The sequence below is a fragment of the Peromyscus leucopus genome, chromosome 7 (assembly GCF_004664715.2).
Source record: "Peromyscus leucopus breed LL Stock chromosome 7, UCI_PerLeu_2.1, whole genome shotgun sequence".
Lineage (NCBI taxonomy): Eukaryota > Metazoa > Chordata > Mammalia > Rodentia > Cricetidae > Peromyscus > Peromyscus leucopus.
This window is the reverse complement of record NC_051069.1, coordinates 33,523,914-33,537,575: the sequence shown is the minus strand read 5'-3', so window position 1 is coordinate 33,537,575 and position 13,662 is coordinate 33,523,914. Positions and strand designations below refer to the sequence as shown.

At 37.0% G+C, this 13,662-nt stretch overlaps 1 protein-coding gene across 1 annotated transcript; it reads left to right on the top strand.

Annotated features, from left to right (window-relative positions):
• Positions 1-12,726: 12,726 nt before the first annotated feature.
• LOC114691227 (olfactory receptor 147-like) lies at positions 12,727-13,662 on the top strand. Its single transcript, XM_028866490.1, has one exon. The coding sequence runs from the start codon at positions 12,727-12,729 to the stop codon at positions 13,660-13,662; it is 936 nt and encodes a 311-aa protein (XP_028722323.1).

Below are 13,662 nucleotides of genomic sequence, written 5' to 3'. Positions count from 1 at the left end.
CACAATCTAGCATGGGGGTTAGTGGTGACTTGCCTTCTTGTGCCATATGTTGAAAGTGGCCACTTGTGGGCTTGGATGGGACAAAGTCATGGGTCACCTTTCTGGTTTACTGATGAGCTTTAAAAGGAAGGTGCACGAGCTGAAAATGAATACTACTAGAGATGCAAAGAGGGGTGCAACCAAATTTACATCGACATCTTTTTTCTTCTTCCCAAGGACGTACTAATCAGTCAAGTCACATTCTATTCACATTAACAACGCAGGAACATGATGAGGTTCTTAAAAGTACGTATGATCAGAATATGTTCTATATATTGGATTTTAATATGACATCCGTTTCTTAAATGGAATGAATTCTTAAAGGGAAATCATCTCCATTTACTCTTTTTGTTTGTTTTGCTTTTTTAAACAATTTAATTTTTATTTTTAATTGAAATAGAATTGCATCATTTCCCCTTGCCTTTCCTCCACCCAGCCCCTCCCAACTCTCCCCCTTCAAGCCACTCCCATGCCTTTCCTTACTCTCAAGTTGATACCTTCTTTTTTCTTTTTAATTGAAAACAGTTTTTTCATGCAGTATATTCTGACCATGGCTTCCCCTCCCTCATCTCCTTCCAGATCTTCCCTACTATCCCACCCATTTAGTCCTATGCCTCCTCTCTCTTTAGAAAACAACCAGGCCAAAAAAAAAAAAAAAAAAAAGCTACAGTGCAAACAAAACAGACCAGAAAAAATACGAGAATCCCATACATATACCTACACACACACACACACACACACACACACATACACATATACATGCAAACACACATACACACATATACACACACATACATGCATACATGCAAACACACACACATACACACACACACTCAAATGTGCGCGTGCACACACACACACACACACACACACACACACACACCATAAAAACACAAAATCAAAAACCATAATAGTTAAGCAAAAGACAAATAAGTTTAAAAAAAATCCCAAACAAAGCATCATGAGACAAAAAGGCCTCTAAAAATACCATAGAGTTCATTTTGTGTTGGCCATCTACTGTTGGGCATGGGACCTCCTTAAGTGTGATTTGTCTGTCCAGTAAAAGTCCATTGGAGATAATTCATTTTCCCTTTGAAAGCATTTATCAACTGCTGAGAGATTATGGGTTAGGGATGGAGGTTCACATCTAGTTCCTCTCCCTGACATGTGGCTTCAACTACTACAGACCCTATGTTGTGTGTGTGTGTGTTCATTTTAAATTAATTTTTATACAATATATTTTGATCATGTTTTTCCCCTTCCCCAACTTCTCCCAGAACCTTCCAGAAAGCTTTCTCAAGGCCATCTGGAGCTGTGCACTGTCAACTATTTGAAAACTTCTAGATCATTTCCCTTTCTAGACATGATGAAAGACAATCTATGTATAGGGAGAACTAACGTTTGCCACTAAGTCTGAGAGCAAGCTTCTTTATCTCCCAATTTACAAATGTTCTTTTTTTTTTTTTTTTTTTTTTGGTTTTTCGAGACAGGGTTTCTCTGTGTAGCTTTGCGCCTTTCCTGGGACTCACTTGGTAGCCCAGGCTGGCCTTGAACTCACAGAGATCCGCCTGGCTCTGCCTCCCGAGTGCTGGGATTAAAGGCGTGCGCCACCACCGCCCGGCTTACAAATGTTCTTTAAGCTAAAAATGGCACAGGAGACCAAACAGCCCTGTGTTCTTGCTGTAGTATCCTGAGTACCACACTAGGAAGGTAAGCTGCTCTGGCTGCCTATTGGCTGTTCAGATAACTATTATCTTATGTATAATAATCTTAAATATGAGTTGGATGTTCCTATCTTTGACTTTTTACCTGCTGCACTATTTTCTCTTCCTTTATTCATTTGTTAGGGTCTTTATAATTTTGAATACTGATTACTTATACATATATAAGTTTCAATCATTCCCCAGCAAATAGCTTGTCCTTTAAGCTATTGTATTTTTTGTATAGATTCTTGTATAGCTATATTTTAGCCATCTTCTTTAAAGATTATTTTTATTTGAGGTCATTGTGGTCCTCAGCATTTAATTTTTATATTGTAATCATTCATAATTGGTACCAACAGGAAAGGTAACAGGGATAATGGTATGATTCAATGAGCTTGAAAAACTATATTTACATAAGAACTTAGCCAGCCCATCCATCCCAGAGCAGAAAGACAAGATTGGCTCATAGGTCAAATCTAACTCAAAGAAAATTTGGTATTTTATTCATGAGCAAATATTTCTTTATATCTTTCAAATGTTTTAAAAAGAAAAATTCAAATTAAATTCAAATTTCAATGTTCATAAATAGAATTTTACCCAACACAGCCACACATCTTCATTGCAATCTCATTGGAAGCCATCGCCTCTAAAGGTTGACAATTTACTGACTGCAACAGAGACCTTGTGATCTTATACAACTTAATACACTCTCTAACTGGTTCTTTGTGGAACATTGTGAGCTAATTCCTGACATACATCCTCTCTGGCTTTTTCCTCTAACTATATGTAGTTTATCCACAGAGACAACCATTATGAATATTGTTTTCATAAACAGTCATTCTTGAAATAAGTTGCATCAAACAGAATGTACAAACAAATGTACATCCTCTGATGAGGCTAAACTCTAATAAGACTTTCAAAGTGGAAAATGCTGTGTATTGGAAATGCATTTAATATCCCTATACAATAGAAAATCTATATCTAGCTTCACATATCTTAAACATGCACCAAAAATTCACATTAATTTGTACTTGAAAGAAAATCGTCTAACACTAAGATTAGTTTATATTAAACCATTAAATATATCAAGGAAGTTATTGCATTCCATGTCCACATGAAGCAGAGTAAAATGTCAGCTATTTGCATTTGTGATCATGTGGCTGACTGGGTGCTGTGGCTAGCTGCTGTTGCCTAGCAACACAAAGAACATTGTCACATTATTAGCCCAGGATGATACAAAAACTCAATGTCTGAAATAAAATTTCTACTAAATGAACATTGCCTTTGAAGCATATGAAAGACAAATTATTAGAGAGCCTTTCTAATGTGTATGTTCATTTGACAGAAGGTTAATGGCATTTATTGTCTGTCATTTTTTCTGTTTTTTCATTATGAATGCAATCACAACAGACAAGCTTGTATTTTTATTCATACAGAGCAGGAATGATTTTATACTCTGACTCATAATACTTGAGAGGTGTCACTGCTGTGAGATCTCTCAACTATTTGTGTTTTTCATCTTCTAGGTGAATACACAATGGTATCTCTTTGTGACAACAAATAATCTTGCTTCATGAATATTGATGCAGAGAATAGCTTGATGCTTTGCTAATCCTTGTACGGACTTTATTTAAAACAGATTTGGTTCATTGTCTTTTATTGTTTATTGTATTAGTTGCTTGCAATAAATGGCATGAGAACTTTATCAGGTACATTTGTTTTGTGTTTGTGTGTGCACATTACATTTTTTCAGTCCATATCACATTTTGTTCTTTAAAGATGATGTCTTTCAATGATTAGAAGTGTTAATATTAATAGGTCATGCTTATCATTTCACTTGTATTCTGCTTAATAAAAGTTTGCTTCCCTCCCAAACACAGTAAAATGCTCTCTTGATTTTTCTGTATTTGACTTCTAGTGTGATGTGATGTGGCGTGGCGTGGCGAGGCGTGCTGTGTGTGTGTGTCTGTCTGTCTGTCTGTCTGTGTTATAAGAGAGTGTGGTCAGGAGGGAGAAATCCATCCAATCAGTTCCAAGTATTGAATGTCACTTCACACTATTAATATGGTGTAATTCTCCATTTATATATTTCCTTTAATTCTTCTCAAGGATTTTCTGAAATTTTCAATGAAGAGGTTTTTTTTTTAATATATTGGTAAGATTTATTTCTAGATATTCTGTGGTTTTAATGCTGTCTGGTTTCTTTTCACATTGATTTAATCAAAACAATTTCACAGGGGAAGGAATTTTTCCATCTCACAGTTCAAGGGACAATCCATCACTGTGGGAGTTAAGCCAGCAAGAGCACAAGGGAGCTGATCACATGATCACAGCGCATCCATCATCAGAGACAGAGAGCAGCAAGGGAGTACATGCTTGTCCCAAGCTCACATTCTCCTCTGTGTAAAGTCAGGACCCCCACCCAGGAAAGGACCAGGCCACAAGTAATATGGGTCTTCCCACATTAGTAGTTGTAACCAAACTAATCCCCCACAGGCATGCCCAAAGTCCCATTTCTCAGAGTTTCTAGAGTCTGTCAAGTTGGCAAATTGACTAGTCTTCACAGATAGATGTCTTTGTATTGTATTTAACTTTATTTCCTATACAATTTTGTTACATATTGAGTTTTAAACTTAACTCTTTGTAAATTCATTAATTAATTTAAATGGATTTGGGAGAAATGACCTTCAATGTTTCATATATATAACAATGGTAACTGTAAAACAATAATATTTATGCTTTTTTTTCCTTTATTATTATTATTTTTAGCCTTTTTGTGGCAGGGTTTTTCTGTTTAGCCCTGGCTGTCCTGGAACTCACCCTGACCTCGAACTCAGAGATCTGCCTGCCTCTGCCTCCCAAGTGCTGGGATTAAAGTCATGTGTCACCATGACCACCTGGCTCCTTTACTCTTCACCAGTTAGAAATTACTGATATAATATTGAATATGGTTAGAAAAGTGTGTATGCTTGCTTTTACTCTGATACTCATAAAATACCTTCAACGTTTCCATATTAAGCACATAGTTAGTAGCTGGCATTTCATATTCTTCATTTAGTTGAGGAAATCCATCCTTTAGTTAGTGTGAGATTATGAATGGGGGAAAATGGTTCGGTAACTACTTGGACTGGGTCCGTTAACACTCTTACTGGCATTTGTCTTTTTATTCTATTAATATCAGTGCCTTTGATTATTTTCAAACATTAAATTGAACTGTCAGCACCAAGATATATCTTATACCATAATGACACACAGTTTCTACTGAGTACTGCTGGATTCAGTCAATAATATTTTCTTAAAGTTTTTGCTTTTAAATGCATAAAACATATCAGCCCACAATGGTCGTTTTGGCAATATCCTTGTCTATTTCTGGGTGTGGTTGTGTTATTCACATAAACTCAATGGATTTTCTCTTTTTAAACAGCTTGATATTTGTCATTGTTGCTTATTTTAATAATTAAAAGAATATATAAAGCCATTTAGAGTAAGGTATTATTTTAAATATTATCTACATTTTATTTTTCTTTTCTTTTTTCCTTTTTTTTTTTTTTTTTTTTTTTTTTTTGGAGCTGAGGACCAAAGCCAGGGCCTCTACCACTGATCTAAATCCCCAACTCTGTTATCTACATTTTCAATTTATAAGACTGCAGTTATAAGCTAGGTCTGTTTTGTAAATAGTGTCATTATGGGAAATGGCAATGGTCACTCCCAAAAAACACCAAAGGTGAAAGAGAGTTTGACAAACCAGAGGAAAGCCGGACTTTCTTAAATTCACAGCTTAGTTACTGGAAGCTTAGCACCTGATGGAATCTTTTAAATTTCTCCTCACTTTCACCAGGTTACAGAGGACAGAGTGTTCATAGTCTGGTAGATATGGCAGACATATTCTCCAGTATCCTCTGCTCTGCTACATGATGTCAAATATGTCTCATTTGTAAGTGTGTGTGTGTGTGTGTGTGTGTGTGTGTGTGTGTGTGTGTGTGTGAAGCACAAAGAGCTTGTGTATGTGGGAAGAAAGAAAAGGCTGTATTCAAATATGTGTGCTTTGTAGTGATCAATCTGAGGAAACATTTGTCAGACATTCAGAAGCAAAAGTACACCTTATGTTCCTGCATCAACATTATTTAAAAGGATCGCATTCCTGCCAATTTATTCATAAATTCATTATTAATTTCTAATAATTAACTTCTAGCAGACATTTTAGAGAATTCAATATCAAAAACTAAAATCCATTTTTGAGAGTGCAAAAAGTCTAGAAGAGGGAAAAGCGCTGAAGGGTTGGGCAAATGGTTCGTCAGGAAAAGTGTTTGCCTCATAAGCTTGAGGACTGGAGTTGGAGATGCTCAAAATCAACTCATAAAATCTAAGTGGACCTGATGGCCAGCTTGTAAAGGCAGCTTGCTGGAAATGGAGGTAGGAATTCCCAGAGTAGGCTGGCGAGCTACTCTAGCAAGCTCTAAGTTCAGCTGAGATTCTGTCTCAGTGTGAAAGGTGGATAGAACTGGAGGAAGACACTGAACTTCAGCCCCAGGCCTCTATCACATGGGACACACATGTATGTGCACCAGTAAACACACATACATGCAGACATCTGCTAAACCACATACACATCCACACACCATACACGTACATAGGCAGATGAGCTGAATGGTAGGCATTAAGTAATTGAAAGCATATAACGTTACAGTTAACAAGGCAATGCCATATCAGAATCAAGATAAACAAAAATAGGTCCACATAGTCATGTCAATTTGCATCACAAAGGTTATAATCAAGGCCATCTAATGACATCTAAATACATGCAGGAGCAGGAGTGAATCTCAAAGTAATTATGTTGAATAAAGAAACCAAGAAAAAGTTACATACTAAAATTACCATAAAATTCTTGAGAAAATGCTTTGAACCCCAGAACATACTTTTCAATCATAGAAAGAAAGTAGATAACTTGCTCTTTTTCACCACATAGTCCAAAGTACCAAATAAATTGAAAATAAAGTAGGAAACTCCCAAAATTTGTGAATAGTAAAATGGGGCTTATGTTTAAAAAAAAAAAAAACTAAGAACAAATGCTTAATTTTAGTGTTGAAAAGGACATTGATCATCCAAATGGCTTTAAAAGTTTTGTATTTATGTTGGAGGCAATGATTATACTCAAAATACTTGTTATACTTGAAAGAAATTGTCTACATGTAACTAACTACTATATATAATGAATATACTTCATAAAACATTGACAAATGCTTGATATTGATTATTGAATCATTATTAATATCCCCAGCACTCAAGTAAGAAAGTCTCTCTTTTATACACCTCAGAGATTAAGAAGATGGCTGCTTCTATATTGCTAGCAGGTATGAATTTGATAATTATTTTCCCATTAGGGCCCAACTCCTGGCATGACAAGCCCCTAAGGAGAACAATGGTTCACAGTCATCTCCTTAGGTACAAATAGATCTGAATGGAATTTCCACTTAATAAGAGAAGATTAGGGGGGATCTCTCTTCTTGCTCTGCTTAGTCGAGACTTCTCTTGCTTCAACAAAATCCATGAAATCTCATGCCAACTTAACTCCCCTATATTCTTCAGGATCTGGAAGACATTGGACTCAGTATTTGATGATCAAATTATCTGGTAATTGGGTGTGTTTGTATGTACACATTTCATAAAATCAAAATCATATACAACCAGCTACACTTTCTGATAATACTCAGGTGAGTCACATAGTTCTACATGGTTTTGATAAGATATTATAGTTGAAATTTAACTTTGGAAGCTGGTTAAACACTCTTAGTGTCTATGCTGATGGAACTATTGTTTATATCTGTTGGGTGAGGAGGGATCATATGCTTGGTGACAGAGAACACAACGTATAGTACATACAAAGCACTGCTCCCACAGACTCTGTATCTCTCCTAATCCCAACCTTTCCTCTTTCTGTCCCATTACAAGCACATTTGTGTTAATATTTATTATTGGTAGTAAAGTTTACAGAGCACTCTTGGGTGCCTTACAACACACAGTGCCGTGCTTCGTCAGGTCAGAAATCCCTTTAACAGACAGACACTGACATTAATGGGTTTATCCTGCCTTTCCAGAGAAGAACTTAGTCAATCTGTAAACTAATATGAACGTTCCTAACTCTTAGCACACTTAATAAACAGTGCTAGTCAAGGTCTGAAAGGGCACCCTTCTCTACTTACAATGAAGAATTTGGAGTTCTTTTTTAAAATTTATTTTTAATTATTTAAATTTATTTTAATAAATAAAATAAAAATAATTTTAATTTATTTATTTTTATTTTATGTACATTTGTGTGTTTGCCATGGGTGTTGGGTGCCCTGGAACTGGAGTTACAGACAGTTTTGAGCTGCCAGTTACAGACAGTTGTGGGTGCTGGGAAGTGAACCCAGGTCCTCTGGAAGAGCAGTCGGTGCTCTCAACCACTGAGCTCTGAGCCATCTCTCTCCAGCCCAGAATTTGGAGCTCTTAAAGATAATCTTAAGAAACAGCAAGTCGCCAGGCGGTGGTGGCGCACGCCTTTAATCCCAGCACTCGGGAGGCAGAGGCAGGCGGATCTCTGTGAGTTCGAGGCCAGCCTGGTCTACCAAGTGAGTTCCAGGAAAGGCGCAAAGCTACACAAAGAAACCCTGTCTCGAAAAACCAAAAAAAAAAAAAAAAAAAAGAAACAGCAAGTCATTCTTGACATTATCTAAGATTCCTTTACTCTACATAATTTTTCTATCTGAATGTTTCTCCCTTGATTATAATTCTCATATCAAATCATAGATGTTTTAAGCAAAACTATTAAAGCATTTTGAGCCTTGAACATTACCTTTATCCTTATATTTCCTTCTTCAAACATTTGTATTCCTCAGGATTACATTATCAGTGTTCCAAATATATTGAAAAATGCAATTATTTTTGTATCTAATACCTTGTCAGGGGAAAAAAATCTAAATCATGTTTGTCAGTGGTACAGTCCACAAGGAAGTATATTTTTAATATTTTTAGAATTGGTAAATTGGGGATGTTGTCTTCATTCAAACTTACTGTTTAAACTGGTAAGGAAAAATATTAAAAATGCAAAAGTGATCAAGTCAATGAAAGCAAAGACAAAGGAGAGAAAGAAAATGTAAGGCCATTGTGTGTGTTACTGGTTCTGTTATTTGGATATTATGAGAAGGAGGAGTCAGGATGTGTGTGAAAGACAATACAAAGAGACTCTGAATGGAGAGGGAGGGAGAACAAGCCAGTACAGGACATCCTCCTCCACTGTGCTGCATGCTTTTTCTGGAGACTTCCAGTTCTTTTCAATAGATGCCCAGACTGCTCCTCTAGACAGACAGCAATGGGGAATAAGTCAAGATGGTAAATACGTAAAATGAATAGAAGAAAAGACTGAAGAGGCTTGAAGCATCCTTACTGTCCAGCAGCATTCCTGGAATTCCAGTGAAAAGCACTGCCAAAACGTTATTGGTAATTTTCTATCTACCTGTCACTGCCATAATGTCTCCATCCAGTGTCTAAGCACCAAATTTGTTCTGATGACTCAGAAAACCACATACCAGGCAGACATCTCCTTTGAATTCCAAACTCATATTTAGTTTCCTATTCAACATATCCACCGGGCCTGTAATTAGCATCGAGCTGAGTATATTCACAGCAGAAAAACTAGGCCCCAACCCTGCCCTCCAAAAGCATCTTTAATGTGAATTGCACAAATGTTGGACTTCCTGGGCTCTCACAAACCACAGATACCATCCATTTCAAATGGATCTCACTCCTTTTTCTGGTTTACCATCTCTATATTACCAGGATGCCCAAGCCACATCTTTCTACATGACTATACCTCTATGTGAGTCACTAGACATACTCTGTGACCCTTATGATTATTCTTGACCTAATAAGCAGAGCCTAAGAGATCCTTGTGAAAACGTTACAGGAAATGAAATGCACTACCTCTGCAAACTTCCCCACAGTGCTCATCACAACTTGAGGAAGACTTAGCACTTTTGTTTGTTTGCTTTTGTTTTACCAAGGCCAGCGTCTGGTGCCCAGCCCCACTCTGCCATTCTCTCATTTTCTCTCTCTCTCAAATGTACCAGGAATGGCCTCGGGAAACATTTGAATTTGGTGTGCTCTCCAAAGCAAATTATATCGTGATAATCCCATGGTTGCCTCCTTCACTTCATTTAGAACTCTATTCAACTTCAAGACACACTGTAACGCTACAGTAATTGATAGTGCCTTAGAGTTGACAAGTAATCAGTGGAACAGAATGTGTAACCAGAAATTAAAACTACTTTATATGAGCCTTTGACTCTTCACATGTTTGCCAAAGCAGTCCACAGAAGGATAAAGAACATTTTCAGTAAATTGGGGTATAATAACTAATATGTGTTTAATATAAATGAATACCATCTCTAATCCCATGACAATTAATTTGAGATGAGTCAGAAACCCAAATGTAACTATGAAACTATGATGCTTACAGAAGAATATATAGGGAGATACTTTATGATTCACTAACATTCTAAGCTTTCTTAGAACAAAGAAAGTGATAAATTTAAAGGAAAGAAATGATAAATCACTTGTTATCAATATTAGAACTCTTAGCACTAAATATTTTAATTAAGAAAATGAATGAAGGGCTGGGGTGGGATTTGGTATAATGCTGTCCAGTTAGTTTGCTAATTCTAAAGTCTTTGATTCATGCAATTAAATACATCGTTATTTTTAAATGGTTTGTCAGCGTTAGGACATTGTTATCTCAAGATTAAAAATATATTTTCTTATTTACTGAAAAAAAGGAACTCTATTCAAACCTCACTTCCTGCAGAGTCTTTCCTCTGCTAACCTTCTTAGCTGTGGCCCCCTCATTGCTTTATTTTTATTAAGGCAGCTTTCACTTCTCCATTCGAAATTCTCTGTTTCTTGGTGTATTGATTTCCTCTACCGGAAGGGACGCTTTTTGACAGCAGGGGGTACCTCATATAACATTCCAACTTTGGAATGTAGAAGCCTCTCAAGAGTCTTGCATGAGCAAATGAATGGACCATTGCAAAAGCCACAAATGGTAGGAGTTAATCTTCCCTGTAGGTAAAGAAACTGAAGTTTATACAAGGAGGTGACACCTTCAGCATCAAAGGGTGGAGGTGATCGCAAAGAGGGGAAGCAACCATGCCTGAAAGTGAATCTGTTCTATTTGACTTTAAATCTTGAGTCCATTACCAACAGCATGATCAAAATAGGCTAATACAAGAAAGTATAGAATAGAGCTTATTGAACAGATCAAGGTAGACTTGGGGTATGGAGAAGTCAAAACAACAGAAATTTCAGGAAATCATTCCTGGATGCTGAGATGTTTTAAGTTGCTTGATGAAAGGTAAACTATTGTCTATTAATAGGAAGGATATGAGAATAAAAATAATTCTGAAATTAGAAAAGGGGAAACCTATAAAACATCAGCAAACTTTTTTTTTGCCAGAGGTCAGTATTTTAGAATTGATAAAGAATGATAAAGAATAAGGTTATTCACCTAATTGCTTAGTGTTATTTCTCATAGCCTTTTATCACCCTTTCCATTGATCCAGACCCAGTCTTAGTAATTCGGTTATATTTTATCCCATCCTTTGTAATCAGAGGTCTGTTTTTACTTATTTATTTCAAAGAAGAAATGCTTCATTTCATATAATGTCCCCAAACTGAAGATGTGTGCATGCTCATGTCACCATTGCTCTGTAACAAGTTCCAATTGTAGGATACAGGGGACTTCTTGCCACAGGTTAACTTCAGTGTATAAATGTGTCCATGTGTCTTTTCTAGTACTGTTTTTTTTCTTCCTTAAGATAATTTAAGGGTAAATGCAATTTTAGTTAAACAAACAAAAGGCAAAAATGTTTTTAATATTTAGTAGTGTCCAATAGCCTATCTGAGATCACAAAAAAATTGGAGGAAATTGTTGAGAAGTTAGAATAATAAGCATAATGCAGTCTGTACTCAGACTCAAAGGGAAACTGTTGTAGGATAGGCCTATTGTTTTTTAAATAAAACAGGCAAAGACATAAGGCCTGACCTTAATGTTCACTAGATTGGGAAAATCTTATATAAATACATGTAAAGTAGGGAAAATAATGTTACCTTCAAGCAAAACTAATGTTCTCTAGTTGCTTACCTGTGAGGCAGACAACTCTCTCTCATGAATTGTTCTGCAGTCTTTTTCACATCGTAAGTGTCATAAGTGTGCCCTCAGCACTCTGCCTGGCACATGAGCACCTATTGTGTTGTTTTCTTTTCCCTTTCCCACTTTCCTTCGGCACAAGACTACAGCTCTCTGCTCACAGAGACTATACAAAGACTATACAACGTCTCAAAGTGGGCTTTATTCTCCTCACAGCTCTATGACTTGTGAGTAGCAGCAAGAAAAATCTAATTCAAGACCAGAAATGCAGAGTGCATGTAGAAAGCTTAGAAGGAAGATTAGATTAGAGTGATTAGAGTCAGGGACTGGATGGGCTAAGAGGAGGAGAAGCTCAAGCAGCATCAGTTAGGGAAGTTCAAGGCCGAAAACATCAGAGACAACAGCCTGTACAGACCCAACTCACCCAATGGAAGAAGGTGTCTGAGCAGGTGCTCCTGGAAGGTGCATGAATAACGGAGTTATTCTTCTTTTACAGGGAAAGCTAGAGCTTCATTTGGAGAGACAACATGAGTTTCACACTTAAATGTCACATGAGGAAAATAAAACAGAAATCCAATGCGTTTCACTTCTCAATGCATGTAATAAAAATGAAGCCAAATGAAGTATAGTCTTGATGGTAGATGATAGTTAAAGAAGTACTATTAGTTTTTTGAGTTTAGATTCATAAAATTGGGTTCTGTTGAAAAATATGTCATTTGTCAAACTGCAAACTGTTAAATCCTACCATTCGGTAATGTTTGCCTCTCTTCTTTGAACCACTCAACTTTTCACAGCTGGAGAAGAATGAGCCCAGGAAATCACTCTGCCTTATTTGTCCTTGAGGGGTTAACAGACCAGCCAGGGCTCCAGATCCCGCTCTTTTCTCTGTTTCTATTGATCTATGTGGTCTCCATGGTGGGAAACTTGGGTTTAATCTTTTTAATCAGGATTAGCTCTCAGCTTCACACACCCATGTATTATTTTCTCAGTAACTTGTCCTTCATAGATCTCTGTTACTCCTCTGTTATAATACCAAAGATGCTGGTGAACTTTGTATCAGAGAAGAATTCCACATCCATTCCTGAATGCATGACCCAGCTGTTTCTGTTCTCTTTCTTCGGTATTGATGACTCCTACATGCTAACAGTCATGGCCTATGACCGCTATGTTGCCATTTGCAACCCCTTGCTCTACAATGTCATCATGTCTCACACAGTCTGTGTGCTACTGTCCACTGCTGTATATGCTATGGGGGCCTTTGGGGCCACGGTCCATACCAGCTACATATCCAGCCGTTCTTTCTGTGGAACTAATATCATTCACCATTACTTCTGTGACATCCTCCCTCTTCTGAATATAGCTTGCTCAAGAGACTATACCAAGGAATTTTGGGTGATGATACTGGTTGGATTTAATGTATTTGCAAGTGTGTTTGCCATCATCATCTCTTATGCCTTCATTCTTGCCAGCATCCTGAGAATACGTTCAGCTGACGGCAGATCCAAAGCCTTTAGCACCTGCAGTTCCCATCTTGCAGCTGTTGGAGTCTTCTATGGCTCCATCATCTTCATGTATTTTAAACCATCTACAGGTGACACAACCCAGGGAAAAGTGGCTTCTGTCTTTTACACCACAGTGATTCCCATGCTTAACCCTCTTATATACAGCCTTAGGAACAAAGATGTCAAAGAAGCCATAAGAAAACTTGTGAATGGTGGGATATTCTCTCAGTCTGTATAG